Source organism: Diadema antillarum, unplaced genomic scaffold, assembly GCF_040938485.1.
Source record: "Diadema antillarum isolate AM-2024a unplaced genomic scaffold, OU_Dant_1.0 seq00001598_RagTag, whole genome shotgun sequence".
NCBI lineage: Eukaryota > Metazoa > Echinodermata > Echinoidea > Diadematoida > Diadematidae > Diadema > Diadema antillarum.
The window spans coordinates 401,656-424,274 of record NW_027272314.1 but is presented as its reverse complement, the minus strand read 5'-3'; the positions used below and the strand labels follow the sequence as shown (position 1 = coordinate 424,274).

Below are 22,619 nucleotides of genomic sequence, written 5' to 3'. Positions count from 1 at the left end.
CTGCACAAAAATTTGATAGTAAGATCATGCTTTTTGGTGGACGATTTGGCTGTTTGTAGATAACAGATAACACACATGTACAATTTGTAGATACACGCGTTACACACATACTGTCTTATAACACATTCATAATATATTATTAAATGTGTGAAACACATACCAGTATAGCATCTAGTAGAGATATAGGCATATTGTGTAATATGTGTGATTGTATGATACTCCTAAGTAACTTCCCTTCTCAATTGTCAATTAGTTCCGTCTTTTAACAAATAGTTTCATAATTATGTATGTTTATATTCTTTTTGTATCGATCATATTACTATAATTTACTTTTTCTTGTATAATCACACTCTTTTTGTAATTTAATTGGCAAAAAATATGACTCTGAAAATAAAAATTTGCTTTAAGATCAAATAATTTTTTTGAGCGTGGCAGGTACCATCTTCCTGTGGGTCTTCTGCCAAGTTTCAACAGCGCCCTCGGGGACTACGACACACGCCACCGCGCCATCCTGAACACGTACTTCTCACTGGCCGCCTGCTGCGTCACCACATTTGCCATCACCACCCTCCTCAACAAGAAGGGAAAAGTGGAGATGGTATGCAAACATTATTTAAGATTTACCCCTCAATCTGCCATGGTGTAGAAGCCCTGTGTGCCACATTATTCTGAGACTTGATGCTATGAGCGCTCTTGGAAAACATTATGTTTTTCCTACCGTGTAACTTATCGATCTACAAAAATGTCTTATGCCAGATATGCAGTGAGCATAGTTGGAGAGAAAATTCCATGATTTGCTGTGGTATGAATGTTATGACAAATTTTCTTGCAAATGACCAGTAGCTACATTTTTGTCCAGCTCGGGGGGGGGGGGGGTGGGGGGGGGGGGGGTTGGAGGGGGCATGACTCTTGCAGACTCGACTGCAACAGAAAATCTGTGCTTATTTGAAAAAAACCCTGATGGAACACCACTATTCAATCATCATGGAATGCAAGCTATCTGTGTGAGGAGAATGGAATTTAATGAGTGACACTTTTCATTGTGCCATGGCATTTGGCAATTTCTTGATCGGTTAGGATGGGGTTCATTGTGCATTTGAACAAAATATGTGAATTTGGCAAGCCGTTTGACTGAATCAGGCTTGCAAAAGTGGCGCATAAAAGAGATCGCAAAACAAACACACAAAATTTGAGGTCCAAGTGATGAACAATTACTGAATTGAGAACTGGACCATTCTTTTTCCTATGGTTACATTTTGTAGGGATTCAAGTAGAAAAGACCATATGAGAAATGTTTGCAACAGTGGCGGATTGCCCCCCCCCCCCCCCTTACAGAATTCCTGGATCCACCCCTTTGCAATGTCGTCAGAGTGTGAGAAATGTTACTGATCCAAGGATGTGTGAGCATGGTATTTAAGACAATCCATGAAAGCTGGAGGTTTGGGCAATATCAAGGAGATTTGTATTACTGAGTATTGCAATTGGCAAATCAAATAGTGTAGGAAGCTTCCTTATCTTGGTCTTTTTCCAGGCTTTGGTAGAGACCTTATTAATGCATCCAGATTTGATTTCTCTGTGTGTGAAAAGTCAAAAAGATGTATTCTTTGCAACTGATTGACAAATTGCCCTACATCAACATAAATAAGCACTGAATTGATCAGTGTTTTAGTAGTAGCCATGATAAAAAAACATGAGCGTACATACTCGAGCAGGATCTGAACCTACCACCTCCTGATCACCGGACAGGCGTCATCTCCACTAGACCACCGAGCTATCACCAGATGTATTCTTTATAGGTATTTGATTTGTTTTTAATACCTTACTTACTTACTTACTCCCACAGGTCCACATCCAGAATGCCACCCTGGCCGGAGGAGTTGCCGTGGGAACCGCAGCAGACCTGATGATCCAACCATGGGGCGCCATCCTGCTGGGAATTGTCGCTGGGATCCTCTCCACCTTTGGTTTCAAGATCATCCAGGTGAGGCATGGGCAGAGTCAGACCTCCCATTTTAACTTCTTTTTTGTCGGGTGAGAACGAGAAGGCCATTAAGTTGCCACTAAACCCATAGTGTTGGAGACAACTTAAAGGACAAGTTCACCCTCATAAACATAAGGATTGAGAGAATGTAGCAATATTAGGAGAACACGTCATTGAAAGTTTGAGGAAAATCGGACAACCCGTTCAAAAGTTATGAATTTTTGAAGTTTTTGTGTAGTAACCGCTGGATGAGAAGACTACTGCAGTGTATGAATAACTTAGATGTCACATGCGTACAACAATATAAGGAAAATATAAAGAGAATTTCACAAAATTCCATCTTTTGAAAGAAGTACATATTCCCTTGACTCGTTACCGACATATGTTAGGGGTAATATTATTCCCCCTGCTTTTAGAAAGAGACAAGTCAAGTGCTCTTTTATTATGCGAAAAAAGTGAAAATATGTTGAATTTTCTTTACATTTTCTTTATCCTGTTGTACGCATATGACTCACAAGCTGTAGTAGTCTCCTCATCCAGCGGTTCCAACACAAAAATTTTAAAAATTCATAACTTTTGCATCGATTGTCCAATTTTCCTCAAACTTTCACTGATGTGTTCTATTAATATTGTTGCATTTTCTCAATCCTTATGTTTATGAAGGTGAACTTGTCCTTTAACGCCCTTCTCATTCTCAACCGATGATAAGCCAGTTCCTTCAACAATTTTTGTAGAATCTGACCATCACCTCCTCCCCTCCTTACCAAAAGGATCCCACTCTTTCTTTTCACCTATCCATCTCTTTGTTTGTTTTTGATATTGCAAAGATATACTTCAGATAAGCATTGCTTAATTCGAATACCAATTTCTAGTTTACATCAGGTATCTTGAATACTGTAAAACAAGATTTTTTCGCAGCATGAAATTTTTGTGAGTTACCTCTGACATTCAATGAAAATAATGTAGACAAGAACTTCAGCGTGCATTTTAATTTTGCAAATCTTGGCTCTTGTGAAAGTAGTGAAATTAAAATGCATGCAAACATTCCTTGTTTTACATTATTCTGCTTTCTGACCTGAGCCTTTCAATAAACTTGTCAAGTATGCATATGAGGAGAAAGCACGAAATCAGCGATTTTTGTGACATATTGACCGATTCTGTGACGCGCTATGTGTATTTTTGGCATGGGCAGCGCCATTAACGAGGTGTCTCAGCCGACTCCCCCACCCCCTTCCGCGCATGGAATGAAAAACTGATGCATGGTTGTTTTAGCCAATGGGTGTGTCGTACTGAGTGCGCGAATGCTTGCTTAGTGCGTGAACCTTTGTTACAAGTGCACGATAAACATGTTGCCCGTGGGGTGGGGGAGAGGAGGGGGGGTCGGCTGGGACACCGCATGGCTGCGCCCAGTGCCACAAAATTTCTGCTGCCCTCAATGAACCCGAATCGGTCAATACTCTTGAATGTATAGTCTCAGGTTAATCAACAGCAGGAACCTGATGATCTGCTAGTTGATATGCTTCCATACCTTTCAGACCAGTGATTAACAAACTGTACCATACACTGCCCATTTCCTCAGCCCGCTCTTCTGAAGCTTGGAATCCACGACACCTGCGGGGTGAACAACCTCCATGGTATGCCAGGAATTCTAGGGGGCCTGGGAGGCGTGGTCGCCTCAGCTCTTGCCACCACAGCTGTGTACGGAGACAGGTGAGCAGGACATGAATAGATGATGATGGTCAGATTCACTTGTCTCATCATATCAGTATTATATGTTCTTGCTTTCAGATTGTTAACCCTACAGTGAACTTCCGTTACAAGGAATACAGTCATAACAATATTCTTGTTACAACAAAGTAACAATTCAGGTCCCAAAATGATCATCTCTGTTTTTCATATGAATTCCACTGTTTTGCTATAATGAAATTTCAATATGATGAAAGAAAACTGCGTGTCCCAAGGACTCTGTTATAACCGGAGCACACTGTATGTACTTGTGTATCTATGCCATACATATTAATTGTTGACCCAAGGGAGGTTTTGGCAGCTCCCCAATTTTTAAGTCTACAATGACATACAGATGCGTAGATAAATATATTAATCCTGTTTCATACCAGAATCTGGTAGCCTGCGTATTAAGTCTATGGGCATTTTAGAATTCAATGTGGAACGGGTTAATATGTGTTAGATGGTATTATCTAAGGCGTGGTCAAATAGTTCTTTGTATATCTCTTCTTGACAGCGGCAGAATGACATCGACTTCCATGTTCTGTGTTCTGCACTGTTGATGTATCTGACAGAAAATCTATTCAAATTGCTTTTAATATCATGCGTGTAGACTGTCTAAAAGCATACATATTACAAGTAAGAACAGTGGAATATTTTATCTGTAGCATTATGAACACAAATATCTGATGTGAACAAAATTTTCACAATCTCTTGTAGCCACAAATAAGAGTTGCCATTTGCACCTGTGATCTATAAAGAGAAGGCAAATACTATGGATGCTCTGTTGAAATTATATTGAGAATATTTCTGATTTTTTTTTTTTTTTGGACCAAATGCTTTTGTTCGTTTGCCAGCCTCAAGGAAATCTTTGGAGCTCGTTTTGATTCAGACATGGTCACTCCTGGTCCCGACGGTGATGAGATCCGGTCGGCCGGCACGCAGGCCCTGTTCCAGCTCGCTGCTCTTGTCATAACCATTGTCATCGCCATAGTAACTGGCCTCATCACTGGTGGGTGGCACGTCTCATAGCTGGGTTAACCCTTCCTTTGCAAATGAGTCAAATGTGCCGAAATTTCACACACAAACCTATGGACCTGAAATCATTTTTGCAAGCAATGGGTTAAAGGAACTATATGCAATGCAAACACATGTTGACTTGTGTTTTATATGTAATTCATGATACACTCATCATCACTTATATGGCCAAAAGAATATCAAAATATACATGATTCCACAAAATTATGTTTTTTAAGAAAAGTACACATTTCATTGGCTTGTTACGAACACACATAAAGGGTAATATTGTTTCCCCTTCTTTCTGTAAGAGGTAATTCAAGTGCTCTTCAATTTTGCTAAAGTGATGAAAATATGTTGAATTCTGTTTATTTCTGTATATCATTGTCCCTGCAGTGATGTCACAAACTGTTGTAGGCTTCTAATCCAGCAGTGGTAGCTCTGACACTTTAAAAATTAATAAATTCTGAATGGATCATCCAATTTCCCTCAAATCTTCACTGATGTATTCTACTGCTATTGGTGCATTCAATCAATCCACACATATTTTCGGCTGAGAAGCAAAAGGGCTTTATCGCAGTTTGGGGGATTAATGAGTAATATCGATCTCCTCTACACTATGTTATTAATTTTAGATTACTTCCATTATCAGTAAAATGTAAAAAAAAATAAAGCCACAAGGGTGCCTTATATACCCTATTTTGGAACAATCCCCATAAATCTGCCCACTTTTGACTGAGTATCTATTTTTATATCATGAAAATTTATTGTTTCATTTTTATTCACATGCAAATCTTAAGATATGGTAGTGCTCTTCTGGTTCTTAGCTGACAAATTATATTTTGGTGAATTTGTCCATCAACCCGTTGAGGACGAGTCCCTTGTACACTCAAACAAGTGTATATGGGAAATGTGTGTTGTAGCAAAATCAGCCTCAAGGGGTTAATTCTGTAAGGACTTGTTGGATGCCTTTTTTCCTGTCATCATCTACTGATTTAATTTCTCCAGGGCTCATAATGAAGATTCCGTTCCTTGATGCCCCAAGTGATGAGGACCTGTATGAGGATGACCCCTTCTGGGATGTGAGTATGAATATTCATGAGTTGCACTCATATGAATTCTTCCCATCATGAATATGCATAAGTGGGTATTGATTTTTTTGTTTTATTGTTTCTATCCATTAGAGATTGCCACCCACCTCTTACAAAGTGGGTCTATGAGAGAAGACATTTCCTTGTGGTAGTCGATGATGACAACTCTTTTAAGATAGTGTAGGAGGGCAGGGATATCATTGGCAGAAAATGAATATTTGTGTAATAGATCTGATCTATATTTTGTTTGCAGGACAGGTAATGGATGTTTGATTTTCCAAGAAAGTTGGAAAAAAAAAACCCAAACTGTCCAATCTTTTTTTTTTATTGCTAAATGTGTCGTTGGTTTAGGTTTGAGGTTAACATGTGCTCTGATCGTGAAGTATTGAAAATAACGCTCAAATGAAATTTGCAAGATCCAGAAATAATGAAAAGGGGTTTGCTATAGAAGGCTCCCATCACTTACCTTCATCATGTGACCACTTTGAGGAGCTGTTGGCATCGCATAGAAAAACAGATCACTAATGATCTTAACAAAAGTGTGACAGTATAGACAGTTTAGGCTGGGTTGAGAGGAGCTAATATTGCTAGATATCTTAATAATTTTCGAAAGCAGTTTGATATCATAAGAAAAGTAAGTATGAAGCAATGGGAGAAGACTTAATTATCATAGAATTGTTTTGATAGACAGATTTGATTTTCTGCAAGAGAGTAATATTCTTTAAATGAACAAGTACAATGACGTTTGCTCATACTATTCCAGTGAAAGCTGATATGAGAAGTGTGAAATAGCTTGAATTGAATTGAATTGAATTGAATTGAATTGAATTGAATTGAATTGAATTGAATTGAATTGAATTGAATTGAACTGAATTGAAGAGAAAAATCTTTCTTTAGGCACCAGAGACACAGTGAATTAATGCTTTGTAATTGTTTCAAACTTCTGATAAAGAATGTACCATATATTGAAACTCTAAAGTGCCCAGAACATAGAATGATTGCATAAATATAAGCTAGCGTGCATAGATATAATCTGTATTTGCATAGTGATGATAAAAATATAAAGATATGATGAAATGTTCCCTTGCCTGTAAAATTTTGTATTTTCTTTGGTACACGACTAATGTTATTACCAATGATATCTCCACAATGGTATTCACATGTGATCTGCCCCTTTGCCCTAGGCATTTTCTAATTCCAGTCAATCATCTTGGTCCCATTCAATAAAAAAAAAGAAGTTGCTATGATAGCAACTCTTGATAGAATGGCAATTGTAATGGTAACGGCAAGAAGCAAGCTTCCTGATTGGCTGTTGCTATGGGAAGTTGCTATTCTAGCAAGAGTTGCTATCCTAAAATCTTTTATGAAATGATACCCAGTAGTTCAGTTTGATATCAATTCACTGACATTTATGACATGGTACTTGAATATAGTTCGCAAAAAAAAAAAAAAAGAATCGTTGTACCAAATCCTAGGCTGTGATTGAATATCATACAACTTTAGTATATTTGTACTGTAGCTCACTTTAAAGGCATAGCTCTTTCTGATCATATGCTATATAGTAGATGTTACATATTTATTATATTATATTCATATAGGCATGATTGATGTGATGCTAGAAGTTACCCTGAAAGCTTAATTTGGTTGATTATATTTTGATCTCGAAGGAGATGACAATGCAAAAATGAAATATTGGGTGTATGATAGATAATATTAATATAATAAATGCATGCAAAGTATTTTTTTGTGTGTGTTCAAACCAATGTGATGAGATTTTCCATACTTTGTTGGAAAATATCTCTGCTCTTCATGACTATAATTACCAAAACAAGTTCTTGAATTCTTGGTTAAGTAAAAGACCATAGTGTGCCACTGCCTTTCCACATTGTGCTCACAATGCAATATTTACTTTATATACTATTGCATACTGGTAATCGAAAAGCTTTGCAAACTAAAATAACTTGCATTGATATTAACACTTCTCCCCCCCTTTTCAGTCTGTGCAATGCATTTAATAGAGTTTTGAAAGCCCTTGAAGTGATATACATTCTCTATTTGCTATGACAGCTTGGAATCTGTCTCCTGTAAAAATGATATGCTTAATTCATATCATCCATATGATGCTTTGCAATGTATCTCTTGCACAATTTCTTGCTTTGAATTGACTGGATGTGAATTGTCATATAATGTAGACATCTGTTTTTATGTTTGTAGTGCCAGCAGCCATATGTTTTAGAACTCTAACAGAAATTAACTTTCTTTTTAATAATGTGTCTATCATTTGTGTTGTTGCGTGTCTAGACCTAAATAAAATTCTTTATAATCCTTTTTCATATTTCTTGAGCATAATATTCTCCGTGCTACTTTCGAACTTACTGCCAATTATCGTAATTTTCCAGTGCTCTGTGACAAGTCTTGGGACAAAAGACAGAAAAAGCAGAACAAATAATCCAGGCACATCTTAAGGTTAATCACACCCAGCGAGCCAAATTGTTCAGAATTTGACATTTGATTTCTCTTTTTCAGTTTATGCGTGGGATGAACTTCTATCCAGACTTTCTGGTTTTAGAGCTTGGAAAGATGTTAACTGTTTGTCATCTAACAAAGCTGATATCTTTTAGCACCCGCATCCTGGTAAAAAATTAACCTGCTCCTGCTCTGTGAAGTTTGAATGCTTTTACGTTTCCTGTAATCCCCATATTTCTTTCCCTCTCTTCAATCTTCTCAGGCAATACTACAATTACTTTTTCAAGGTTAAGTGACATTAGAAACACTTTGACAAGATGAAAGATAACAACTTTACAACTTTTTACAACCCACAATGGAAGAATTTCCTTCACAGGATGTGAATGATTTTTTAAGAAAAATCCAAACACAAAGGATAACTACAGAACTTCTAAAGTAACTTTGGAAACAGTGAGTTTGTCATCCACGTACACTGTCCAGTACACCTGAAAAGGAAGGATGAACTAAATGACCATTTAGTTTTCATAGGGTAGTAAATTATACTCATTCATAGCCACAGAGGCACTGTATATAGGAAGAAGCAATAGTAATTCTGTATAAATATCAAATACATAGTGATTAACCCTAGATGTGAGAAAGTTATGATGAAGAGATGCTATATACTTGCTGCTGTTCTTAAACTGCTGAAGTATGCAGCTACCTTGCCTATTTAAACTTTCCATGTGGTTGCCTCCGTGATATTTGAAACTGCTTTACAAATACTCATATAACCCTCCATTATACGACAAATATGAGTGATGTGGTATCCGCCATTGGGAAATACACTTTCCAGTCTAGGATTTGGTACATTTTCTGTTTTACTGAGGAAGTCAGAGAATAGACAAATATGTAATAAGCTCAGTGTTCGCACATATGAAGTCAAGTAATTAATGGTCTAGTGATTAATAATGCTAAGCATGATTTTATGATGTTACAAATCAACAAAAATAAAGCAAGTGGTACTGAATGATATCAAACTGGAACTGCAAAATATATATTTTGTCACCTTTTTTTACACAATGAAAATTTCAATAAGGTCCGTTTTCTAGTGGGCATAGTGTCTGTAAAAGCAATTGATTGATTGATAAATAAATAAATAAATGAATGAATGAATTAATAAAAAAACTAATTAATTGATCAATTAGATAATTAATAAATCAAAAGATAAATATAGGTAGTTGATCTCTGAGGTCTTCACACCATACTCTTATAACTGATGAAGTTACTGGATTTCACATAAAAAATTGCTGAACTACCGAACTAATGTGATCATTTGAAAAACTGGGACGTCAATTTCCAGGAAATACCATCCAGTGTCATAACCGCAGCAGGGAGAACCCAAGGATATCAAATTGTAGATCAACCAGCGAATGCGGTATGGCAAGAAAGAACTCTATAATCAAACTTCTTCTCACTTTTTTTGATCACATATTTGTGTTATTTCTTTTCTATTCATTCCCACTACCCTCATATTTTCCTCTTTGAATCACAAATTGTACACACTATGCAAATCATATGCACAGCATGCACAGTTTTTCTCACAAATAGAACACATAACCCCCACCCCCCTAAAAAAAAAAAATGTGTTTTTGTTCATCATCCATGATAAATATACATAAGAGGCACAACATTTGTGACAGCATTTTACATTAAATATATATAATGCACTTATCATCTTGGGGATTTTTTTCAAAGTTGTCTTATGTCAAACATATACCTGACATAGTACTTAATATTTATTCAAATGTGGTATATTTTTTTAGTGTGATAAGCAGGTCATTTGTAGCTTCCATTTAAGTATGCCAGCTAATTAATTTGACTCAAGTATGATGGGTGGTGAATTTTGAAAAATCTTCATCGATACTTATGCACCTCCATTCTGAAAAGTCATCCGTTCATTGGTTAAAGAAACTTCATCATCGTGAACAACGTTCTCATTTGCTCCAGGGATGTGAGACATTACCCACACACATATATATCTCTATACATTTTCATATTAATAGATATATATTATATATATGAATATGAATATATGAATTTATGAATATAGATTAAAAAGAAATTAGATTTCCATCATATCAACATACATTTTAGAATAAAGTTGCTCAAAAGAAAATAATTGAGATATGTATACGGGTATATGTGATATAATTGGTATCCCCAAAAATAATTCTTGCTTTTTAAAAAGTGCAATTCATTGAAAAGATTTTTAATTTTGCTCTGATCATAACTCGGAAGAATAATCCTTGATATGATATGCGAGGTATCAGTGGAAAAAGTTTTGTTTTGCTTTATCTGATGACAGACATACTTTACTGTTTGAAACTGGTACTTAACCAGTTTTGTGACCAAATCCTTTGAATACTGAGGAATTTCTGAAGGATCGAGTTAACATCCAAGAGATGATCAAAACACTCTTTTAAATTATGTTTATATGTATTCGATATCAATATTTCTGTTGTATTATTCAGGATACATTATTGGTAATCTTACCTTTGCCATCTTTGTGATTATTATTTTTATCACTATCAGTGAGTTATATTTACACTTATTATTCACATTATTATTTTGTATTTAGATTCATGACACATCCCAGATTTATCAAATCCATTATATTTTCACTTAATTTTGAAGTTGAATGGTGGAAACCTTGTTATGATGGTCAGAACACAATATAGATTAAATTTTGATATGATTTTAGAGCAGCAGTAGATGTTCTTTTTTCCCTTCAATTTACTTTCCCCAGCTGAGCTAACAAGCCAGCAAACAAACAATTAAACATACCTATTCCCAAGAGTAAGTTATTTAAATTCCTAAGTGACGTAGAGACATTTTCTCTGACAATATTTTTTTTTTGCCTCAGTATTGCCATTGTTTATGAGCATACGATTCAAAACATCTTCACATAAACAAATTGTCAGTTTTCTCAAAAGGGTTCTTTACAAACATGCATCCCAGCTACAAGTCCAAGCAAACAAAGGCAGACATGAAGTTTAACTACTAACCACAGATATTCAATTCTTATCATCAATATCATGCACACCACCAAATCTCATTTTGAATTAGAGTGAGCTACCTTTCATCAATTTTTTTTTACTTTTTGCACCAGCAGGCATGAGTGGAAAAAAAGCCACCCTCTTCAAAAAAAAAAAAAAAATGCTCATACACTGATTTGATTCTTGCTTCTCATAATAAAGTGTTTTCTCCTTTTCTTTTGCCTCCTTTGCGTGTACAACATGTCCTGATATTCAGTCTATTTCTCTAATCTGTGGCACTATTTATTACTTTGCACAAACATATTTTCTCATTAACCATATCACAAAAAAAATTTGATTATTTTGCCATTAATCAAACTCCACTTTAAGTTGTCATTTTAATATCAAATCTCTGTATCACTACTTAAAGAGCATTTCTAATTGGATGATTTTTACATGTTGACCAAGTGTGTGTGTACATAGTATTCTGTCTGAGAGAGTCGTTTTAACAAAACAGACCAAGCTGTGTTCTGTGTTCATTTTCATTTGTGCTAACTCGTGTCTGGATTGTAATCTTGCTTTATATTGTCTGTATGTCTGTTGCATGATTTTTTAGTGTGTGGCATTTTGTGGCACTATAATCATTTTGTGGGTCATTGAATATAAGCATTATAGCTTTGATAGCCTGAGTTGCGTAAAATCATCGTTTCTTATGTCTTTGTATTTCTTCTGCAAACATAGTTTATCAAAGAACATAAGATATAAATAGTGACACTATCATTTCCTAAGTTTGCCCTATCAGTCTATGGGATCAAAAGAAATATTTGTTGTAATGTTTATACTCTGCTGGAATAAACTATTGAATTGAATTGAATTGGTGTATCTGCACGCATGTATGAGAGAGAGAGAGAGGGTGTGCATTTGACAGTTTTATATTTAACATTTTCTTCAAGACATCCTTGATGTATTATGTGGTATTGTCCATAGTTTTGACAGAGCTGAAACATTAATTTATAAAAATGTTGCTGTTGAGATTTCAACCAAGCATTGCAAAGTCCTTTATATGTGGTATGTATTAAGTTGATTAAAAAAAAAGTAAATAATGCCATACAGAGAATAAATCAAATCAAATCAAATCAAATCAAATCTAATCAAATCTGTGGCTCAAGTGATATCTAAATCTTCTCTCCATCTTTTCCCCTCCTCCTCACCCTTTCCCTCCTCTTCCACCTCCCCTGCAACCACCACCTCGCCCCTCCCCCCTCGCCCCTCCCCCAAATCAGGACATCGAGAGGGAGGACCTTGGACAGCCCACCGTCCACAATGGCAAAGAGGCTGATGCACGAGTCTAAAACGGCGCCCTCGTCCGCCTGACATGTGACAGTGCTCTTCAACAAGGCTGTGGATTTGTCCCTTGACCTGGGGCAGCTTTATCTGCCCATGGTGTCTTCCACTTTCGCTGACCCACATGGTGCCTACATTTTCCCATTATCCCACGAACATCTCACCAGTTGATTCTATTGCGGCAGATATTGTTGTCACTGATGGGATAATCAGATTGAATTCAGCAAACATGAATTGTTGCTCAGAGTTTATATTTCATATCAACTCAGCAAGTTCAGTATATTCCAGAGAGATTCTCCATACTCTAAGTGATGTGGTGGGGTTTGTTTGTTTGTTTGTTTGTTTTTTCTTTTCAATCATGTAAGGATTTATGTATACACTCCATCACCTTGGGACAGTTGGTTCAAACCTACAATCTTAGGATAAATGCATACTGCTGCCGCACCTGTTGCAGACTGCAGTATTGTGTCCTGTACCATGGTATTATAAATACATGGGGGAAAATAATTCAGTAGAATTTTGGTATGGAAGTGATGTGTGAGACACTAACATGGAGGAAAAGAACATTGAAAATCAGCTGATTGTAAATAAGTAAAATTGCATATCTTCATTATACATATTTTTGTATTTGCATAATCATATTCCAGAAATTGTGATGTACAGCTTTATGCTACTGTGTGACTACATTATCATTACTGGATTATGCATTTATTTTTTGTGGTTGTAGTTATAGAGATGCATGGTAGGAATTTAGCCGTCTTAAAAATATATATTTACTTCATGTATAACACAATTGCAGTTGAAGTAGTGTGGTACAATATCATAATGCATGTATGATATATTCCATAGTGTTATGGTAGAAAGATGTGTCTTTGATTGGTAACACATGTTATTTGCATATTGTAGGTATACTGCTCATGCGTACAACTTTGCCTTGTGCTAACAAATACAGAAAGTGTGACAAAAAGACTACTGTAGCCTTTTTTTTTTTCTATAGCTTTCGTTTGAATCTCTTTAAACTCTTTTGGCCCGAATTCACGAAGGTGGTTTAAATTTAAACCATGGTACAAATTTAGACCATGGTCTAAAATAAGCGTTAAATAGGCGTACCAATACTTGCGCGCATCAATGCACGTTTTTTTACTGGATGGCTGTTAGCGTACGCAATCTGTCAATCATAAATACGCAGAAGAAATATACATAAACCATGGTTTAAATTTAGACCACCTTCGTGAATTCGGGCCAATTTAACTTTCGGGCATTTAACTTTGAAACAAGTTGACTCAGAAATGCATTTAACGAAAAATGTATTGTATGTTTGCTCTGTATTCTATAATCTATGTAGTTTATTGGGTTAATAGCCCATTCAGACACACTAAGTTATTTTATAAGATCATTCAGACACAACGTCCTAATATATGATAATCTTGTGGCATCATCACGTATCATAAGCTCATGAATATGTATGAGTCTCTCCCATACACAGTACAAATCGTGAACTGACTTTGTGCATGGTACTTTTATATTGCACTGGATTTATTTGGTAGTTTGCCCTGCTTACATGATGTAAGAATATTGGAGCATGTAGACACAAATATGCATGGAAGAAATATGAATCATATATCGAAATGGTGCTCGAATGATCGTTTCAACATCAAAATGTATATTCATATGATGTTTCAATATGTGGCTACACAAACACACAGAAAATCTGATAATACATTTCACTATAAGCTCATGAATATGTATCTTGAACTGAATCTTGAAATCTTGAACTGACTTGGTGTGCCCTGTTTACATTGCACTGATTTCATCTGGTAGTTTTTCCTATACTTATATGATGTATAGATATAGCGCATTTAGACACGAATAAGTATGTGTTTATAAGTATATGAATATGTATGTATTGTGTGTGTTTACATTATGGTTTAGTTCATAATTTTAGGCTGAAACAACCACACATGCACTCTAGAATGGAATGGTAAATCAACATTTGAAATAATGTCCCTCCAACCTTTTGTAAAATGTTCAATTTAGCACTAAAAAAGTTGCAGTAACATTTCAGTAATCAGTCTGGTAATGGTAAATCCAACATTTTAAGTGTGAAAGTGGACAGTTACTGAAAGGTTGGAGGAATGACAGCATTTACAATTGTCATTTATACCATTTCATTATTTTTTGAGTGTGAAGAGTGCAACCAACTTCAGATGCATGGTAGCAGACATTGTCTTGGTGATGCTCAGTAAAAGTGATGATACAGCTTGGGTTGAGGTGGGGGCTATCAGGTATCCAATGCTTTTCGATGATTATTTTTTGAGGTAATTAGAAACCTCTCGTGAAATATGAAAGAGCATATAATTCTAAGAGATTTCAAAGTTTAGTTGATGAAAATTGGCTTTGAAATGGCTGAGATATCCAAGATTAAGCAATCCTAATAAAAGGTGGAACCCACCTTTTATTAGGATCACTGTGTTTACTTTGTTTTGGATATCTCAGCCATTTCAAAACCGATTTTCATCAAATAAAATTGAATTCCTCTTTAATAGATTTGTGTGCTTTTTTAACATTCCATGGCGTGGTTTCTAAGCATCTCACAAAAAGTTAAAAGCTGCATCCTCACTTCAACCAAAACTATACCAACCCTTTAAAGGAGTTTTTTTAATGATATCAATGTCCTGAGAAGGTATTTTAAATCTTTAAGACATCAGCGTTGTCACGTGTGAATTTCCCCTTTCTTACACGTTGGTGAGTATAACAAAAGAGGTCTGAACTATGACAAAAGTAGAGAAAAAAATCAAAGCGAGGGATTGATGCAAAGCAAGAGAGATTGAGAGACTACTGCCTTCCTGGTTTAACCCATCAAATACCAGGAGTTAAATTTTTGTGCTGTTTTGTGCTGTATCTTTTTCATCATCATATGCCACTACCATTCCATTGTTACTGTATCATTAGGCAGGGAAAACAGCGGCCAAACGTGGAAGAATCTATATTGTATCGTGGTTATATCAATTGAAAAAAAAAAAAACATGTACATAGACATTCGTGCTGTCATGCAAGTATTAATGAGTATGTTATTTCATATCCACTGCATACACACAGTCGGGAAGGAAATAAAAAATGTATATTGCCAAAGGTCCACTAAGGAAGTCTTTGGGTTGGATGTCCATAAGAAGGTACATGTAATGTTTTTCAAATATATACGATGAAAAAAAAAATGTTTCAAGGAGAAATGGATAAATCTGTTTTGGCTAGCAATGTATGCGCTATTGGCGATGGATGTCTGTACATTTTTTTTTTTAGGGAAGAAAAGGGGAAAGAACTTGGAAAAAAGGGGGATCAAATGGAAAAGAAAACTGACAGAAAGCTGAAGGTAAATGATGTATCCAATAAAGTAATTTGTTAAATATACAGTACCATGTTTTATAAGTAATAAAAATGATTATTCTATATTGGTCTTTGGTAATTCTTTGTCTCATTCTTTCTTCAAGAAGAAAAGCTCGAACTAGTGGAAAAAACAGACCTAATTGTTGGAGTCCTGTTGTCCAGCAAGTTGCGGTTCCGAGCCATTACTTAGAGGAATTCTGGACCAGATAAAAGTTAGTCTGCAGTGAAAGAGTAGAATGCTAAAACTGAAAACATGATTCAAATCGGAAAAAGGAAATTAAAGAATTTATACAATTTTGAAGTTTCATGAATTTTTGCTGAACAGTTTTCGGACAGTTGCTACATGTATTAAAAATGTACATGTGTGAGCGAATAATGTCATCACAACAACAATTTTCCATTACTCGTGTTAAAAAATCGAGAAAAAAAAATCTGCTTTAAGAATAATTAAATATTTTAATGTTATTCCTGGCTAATAACTTAGTGAAACATAACAATACATTTATTATTTCATAATGTCATTTATCTTTATTCGATTTTTATCAAGTTTTCACGGTTGTGCTTAAAAAACTCAACCAGTTCTTTTCAGACTAAACTTTCAAATGGTTCGGAATTTTCCGTGAAATCTTCATAACTTTTGAGCGGATTGCCTGATTTTATCAGAACTTCATTGATGCATTCACCTATACACATACATGTTGGAAATATTTGGATATCATTTATCTTTTAATGTCAATTTATCAAATTCAAGGCCAAATTATATCTCAAAGTTTCATGTGTTTTCGAGAAAATGCCATCTCAATATCATAGGACATGCATGCGAATGTCTAGCCAACATTTATTTATCAAAGTTACGAATGTTTTCGTCTGCAAACAACATGTTGGGGTAAATAGTGTGCGTGTCTGTGTGTCTGTGTTTGTGTGTGTGTGTGTGTGTGTGTGTGTGTGTGTTTGAATCATAGAGATCTCTATGGTTTGAATGTGTTTCGTGCATGGGAGAATGGGCACTCTTTCAGCTCGCCGAAAGAGAGAAACTATGGGGTCTATTTTTATATTTGCATCTTCTTACAAACGCATCGTCAAATTCGTCATCAAACTTGACAGGTATTATCGCTGCGGTGATAGAATATTCATTTTAATTCGTATACCCAATAGCTAAAATCCTTTATTTGCCCATGCGCCATACAGAACTCTCTCGTATCCTTAAATAATACATTTATAATCTTGTTTGAAATAGACACTGCTTTAATTAATTGCCTTCAGTTGTTTATTTCTCCTCTCTTGTGCCCCCTCCTCTTTCTACCGCCATAGACAGGATTAATATGCCTGTATGTCCTATCGTGGAAAGGGTTGCCATTTTTAGTGATTTGCTTTTTACGATTTAATTGGGAGAGAGTAATGGTGTTCAGTACAATCTACTGGAGATTCATATTGTATATGGCGTCATTGTCATCATTGTCACGTCAACCAATCGTTGTCGGCCAACTTTACCGTGTTCTGATGCAATTTTAACCGAATGATCATGCATTGTTCATGTTACCTTGAATGAAATATGCGTTATACCGGCATGACCTTCTACGTAAATCCAGAGGCACAGGTTACAATAGTCCGCTTTATAATTCCAGGGTATATGTCCACAATAGATTCACGGTATAATGTTCACAGCGAAATATGCAGAATCCAACGACCACGTCCAGTCGATGCGTTGAATGATGATTCACTTTATAGTGTCCAGCGAGGAATCCAGCCCGTCACAGCTTTGTCGTAGCAATGTCCATTGACATTAAAATATGAAGTCCAATGAAGGCACATTAATTCTCTGCAGGCAAAATGTCTCCCAGGCCCTATCTCCACAAACATAACAGGTCAGCAGGTAACACAGGACTGACTATAACAAGTCGCTTCAGAGCCAGAAGTGACTTTTTTTCTGACTTTTTCCCCAGCCTTTTTTCCCTCTTTTCTATTCGACATTCCATACATGAGGGGCCCACATTCTACAAGCTTTGTCTTTTTAGTGGGTCCCTCTATTTTTCGATGTTTTGCGTTTTGTTATCTCGTCTTTGTCACTTCAGTCAGTCAATTTTCATGATGACGTATTTGTTACTCCAAGGTTCCACAATTATATTTTCTCAATTTACTTTGTTTTGATTATGCAACCTTATTCTCTGTTACCAAAGGAAGTGAAATGTTTATGTTCTTTTCGGAAATTTTGAATTGAATTGAACTGAATTGAAATGAATATGGGTACAACCCCCCAAAAGAATACGATCCATTCCGAAAAAAGAGGACACGCTTTTGCATGTTTGGACAAGATATCCTGTGCATATTTAAGTGCGCCTTTTTGCTGGGGGTTGTGTCGTCCCTATGTGGTGTGGCCCGTGATGGCGTGGTAAAGAGAAACAAACAAACAAACAAACAAACAAACTAACTAACTAACCTGCAGGAAACATAATGTAGGAGAAAAGAAAACGCTGTTCAGGGAAAAAAAAAAACTTGACCATATTTTACTCCCTAATGGCACCATGATGATGATGATGATGGAACAGTATTTATATAGCGCCATTTATAATTGTGATGTAGAAACATTCAAAGGCGCCCAATCATTAGCACTTGGGGAAAGGGCTGAAGTGTGAAGAGGAGAGTTCGCATAACACAGTAAAAGGGCATCAGTTCAGACGAGAGCCCTTAACCTCGAAGTTAGGAAACTTCGAGGTTAGAGCTTGTAGTTAGGGACCGTGAAGACGCACTCGTAGTTAGCAAACCTCGAGGTTTGCTCGATGTTTCGAGCCACGAGAAATCTTATGGTTAGCGCTCTAACCACGAGCCGCGGGGGGTCCCCACTCGTAGTTAAGCACCGTGTGGACACAAAAAACAACGAACTCGAAGTTAAGAGTGACCTCGCCGTAAACTCCAGCCCCCACAATTTCCCTCTGCTTCCGTGTCAACCTCCCAAACGTACACCACAAATACACTACACGTGAAAAACCTATGACGCACGACACAACATCATCTTTTCTTCCCATGTGCTTGATCTCTGAAACTGAACACGTCGAACTCGCTACTGTATTCTATATTCTTCTCCGACGCTAAAAAAAAAAAAAAAAAAAAAAATGTTTTCGACGAATATCTTCATAAAGGCATAAAGTCATCAGTGCAGTGCTATCTCTGCATACCATGACAGAGAAAAAGAGTACCTGTAAGCGAGTCCGACAGGGTTGGACTAAAGAATAAATAGACGCGTTAGCAGTGTGGGCTGAAACTTCCGGTTTTGTGATTTTAACATCGAGTGGGACCCACTCGTAGTTACGGGGGGCAGAAGCTTAACCTCGAGGTTTCGTAACCTCGAGGTTAAGATTCGTCGTGTGGACACACGTCGTAGTTAGGGGGCAAGAGCTAAACCTCGAGGTTTCCTAACCTCGAGGTTAGGGCCTGCCGTCTGAACGTAACTAGTGTTTGCATATTGATAGCCTGTTTTGTCCCCCCCCCCCCCCCCCCCCACCCAGCTCCGCAAGCTCGGCGTTAAAAACAAAACAAAACAAAAACAAACACCAAATGAAAGCAAATAATATTGCATGTCATCGGACTAAAATGTGCGCAACGCGTATGTGCACACCGCTCTCAGTGAATTAATGTTCGTACAAGTGTATCGCCTGTTACCATTTTACTCGATAGCAGCGACACGAACATGTCAAGGTATCGGTCTCCCTTGAAAGGGACAACACAGAAATAGTTTGACTTCTTTACCTTTTTGCCGTCACGTAATAAAGTCAACATTGCCAAATTTTGGAACGTCCATGTTGTTTGAGCCTTTTCAATAATTGTTTTCATCGATTCGCTTGTTTCTCTGCTCTTGTGAGCTCCGAATCGCGGTGTTGTATTACAAAGAATATTATCCCCGAAGATGGCACAGGTTTTTGTGCGTTGTGCCTTGATGGTCGTCATTCTGCAGCACCTACTGGGTAAGTTTGAATTCCATGTAGACCTAGGCCTATGTGACATGTTCAAAAACCGAATAGAATGAACTTAACGTCCGCCACGAGTGTCCCCATCAAGGCAGGGCTTGGCAGTAGAGGTGGCCCAGTGGCCCCGTGGCCCAGGGCCCTGTTTTATAAAGAGTTTATATAATTTATTGTATAGTTGATTGCTATCATAAGTCTATGGCATCTTGTGTGGTAAGGGAATTTACAATCGATTATATCATTTGATTAAATGGGACCCTGGGCAATCAAAAATGTTTCTTGGGCCACCACAGAGTCAAAATATAGTTTTTGTAGTTCTATCATGCAACTAAATTTCAGGATGGGATATTATTTTTCCTTTTATTTTGGGTCACCAAAAATTGAAATTTAAAGATTTTTGTGGCTTTCAGTGGCTCTAATGTGCCAAGGGAGTAAGCATTGTAGTGTTATATAGCTGCCTGTCATACCTGTGTGTGTGTGTGTGTGTGTGTGTGTATGTGCGTGTGTGTGTGTGTGTGATTGTGTGTGGCATGACTTCGTTTCGAGATCACGTGTATCATTTTTTGGCCATATTTAGGCAGTCACTTAGTTGAAGCATTGAATGAAGCGTATGATAGGGGTAATTTATCAGTATCACAGAAGCAAGAGACCATTACATTAATAGAAAAAGACGGTAAAGATCCTCTTTATATCAAGAATTATAGACCGATTACACTTTTGAATGTTGATTATAAAATTCTTTCAAAGGTTTTGGCGAAGAGAATGAAACAAGTTTTGAGTGAGATAATACACATGGATCAAGTGGGATACATGGAAAACAGAAATATTGGAGAAGCAATTCGATTAATAGATGATATGATTTTTCACTGTCTGTCATATGATATAGGTTGTTATTTAATAGCTGTTGATTTCGAGAAGGCCTTTGACTCGGTATCTCATTCGTTTTTATTAACCGTTTTGAAAAGTTTTGGATTTGGCCCTACTTTTGTTCTTGGATAAAGACATATACTGATATTAGCAGTTGTGTAATGAATGAGGGGTTTTCAACCGGTTATTCTAGAATAGAACGGGGTGTGCGTCAGGGTCACCCATTATCACCTTATTTATTTTTAGTAGTTATTGAAATTTTGGCACATGCTTTGAGAAATGAGACTACCTTGAGAGGGATTGATCTTGGTGATTTTGAAGTAAAGCAGATACTTACTGTATGCTGATGATATGACAATTTTTATAAGAGATAAAGAGTCAGTTAGGTTACTACAAAATTTATTTCAGATTTTTTCGGAAGTCAGTGGTTTAAGGGTTAATATGGATAAAACGAAGTTTTTGATTATTGGTAAGGATGAAGAGAATGTAGAACAATTTCAGTTTGGAAGTATAGTTACAGAAATTAAGATTTTAGGGATTACATTTGCTTTAGAAAGGAAGAGAATGGAGGAAGTTAATTATAAAGAAATATTAAGTAACATTAAAAGACTTTTAGGATGGTGGAAGCAAAGAGATCTCACCATCATGGGGAAAATTCATTTACTTAAAACTTATGCTTTATCTAAATTGATTTATGTGGCGTCATCCTCTGTTGCTCCAAAATGGTTATTTGGTGAAATTCAAAAAAGTTGTTTTGATTTTGTGTGGAAGGGCAAGGATCGCGTCAAACGAGCCATTATGTATCAGGATTACAAGGATGGTGGATTGAGAATGATGAATTTTGAATTGTTTGTGAAAGCTCAGAGGGTGATGTGGGTAAAAAGACTTTTGTATGGAGAACGAAATATGAGTTGGAAAGTATACTTTGATCACAGTTTTAAAGCTGTAGGAGGTAGAATTTTATTTCTTTGCAATTATGAGACAAAAAAAAAACTTTCACTTAAGGCACCATCGTTTTATTTAGAAATGTTAGCTGCCTGGGAAGATTTATATAACTGCAGAAGTGTTGAAGAAGGGAAAATTAATCCAATTATATTCAATAATAAAGATTTTTTATTGAGAGGGAAAATGCCATTTAATGCAGATTTATACGAGCGGAATGTTTATCATTTAGAACAATTATTTGATAAACAATCCATAAGACCAATTAGTTATTTTCAAAGTTTAGGTTTACAAAGTGAAAATATTGCTTATGTTTGGAGTCTTTGTGAGTCCATTTTGAAAAGTGGGAAATATGATGGAATTTTATGCAATTGGTATGAAGTAGATGTCAGTGATTTTAATATACCTTTAAAGTTTTTTGGACAAATTACAGATTTAAAAAAGATACAATCCACGAAGATTTATTCACATTTCGTGTCTCTTTTAAAGCAGTCTTACTGTTTAGAAATTAGAGATGGACACCAAAAATTTGTTTTCGCTGATAAAAGTATGAGAGATATTTTTTATAAGGCCCAGAAGTTCAACTCTAATTGGAGATTTAAGAGAATTTCAATATAAGTTATTACACGGGGCGATTTATACTAAGGAACAGCTTCTAAAATTTGGTTTTGTGGCTGATAATTTATGTTCCTTTTGTGGAAAAAGCTCTGTAGCTTACTCGCATTTATTTTGGAACTGTGAAAAAGTTAAATCTTTATGGCATGATTTCATTGATTACTTTCAGTTAGAAGAGTTACGTAATTTAGCTTGGCGGGATATACATATTGGT

At 36.2% G+C, this 22,619-nt stretch overlaps 1 protein-coding gene across 1 annotated transcript; it reads left to right on the top strand.

Annotated features, from left to right (window-relative positions):
- Window positions 1-435: 435 nt before the first annotated feature.
- On the top strand, window positions 436-12,646 carry LOC139711005 (ammonium transporter Rh type C-like; the record flags this gene model as incomplete). The annotated part of the gene is given in 7 exon segments (XM_071622920.1): window positions 436-456; window positions 459-598; window positions 1,844-1,981; window positions 3,561-3,691; window positions 4,564-4,718; window positions 5,732-5,805; window positions 12,578-12,646. Coding segments are annotated over 7 exon segments (728 nt in total), but the record flags the coding sequence as incomplete, so codon positions are not given.
- Between the last annotated feature and the right edge of the window lie 9,973 nt (window positions 12,647-22,619).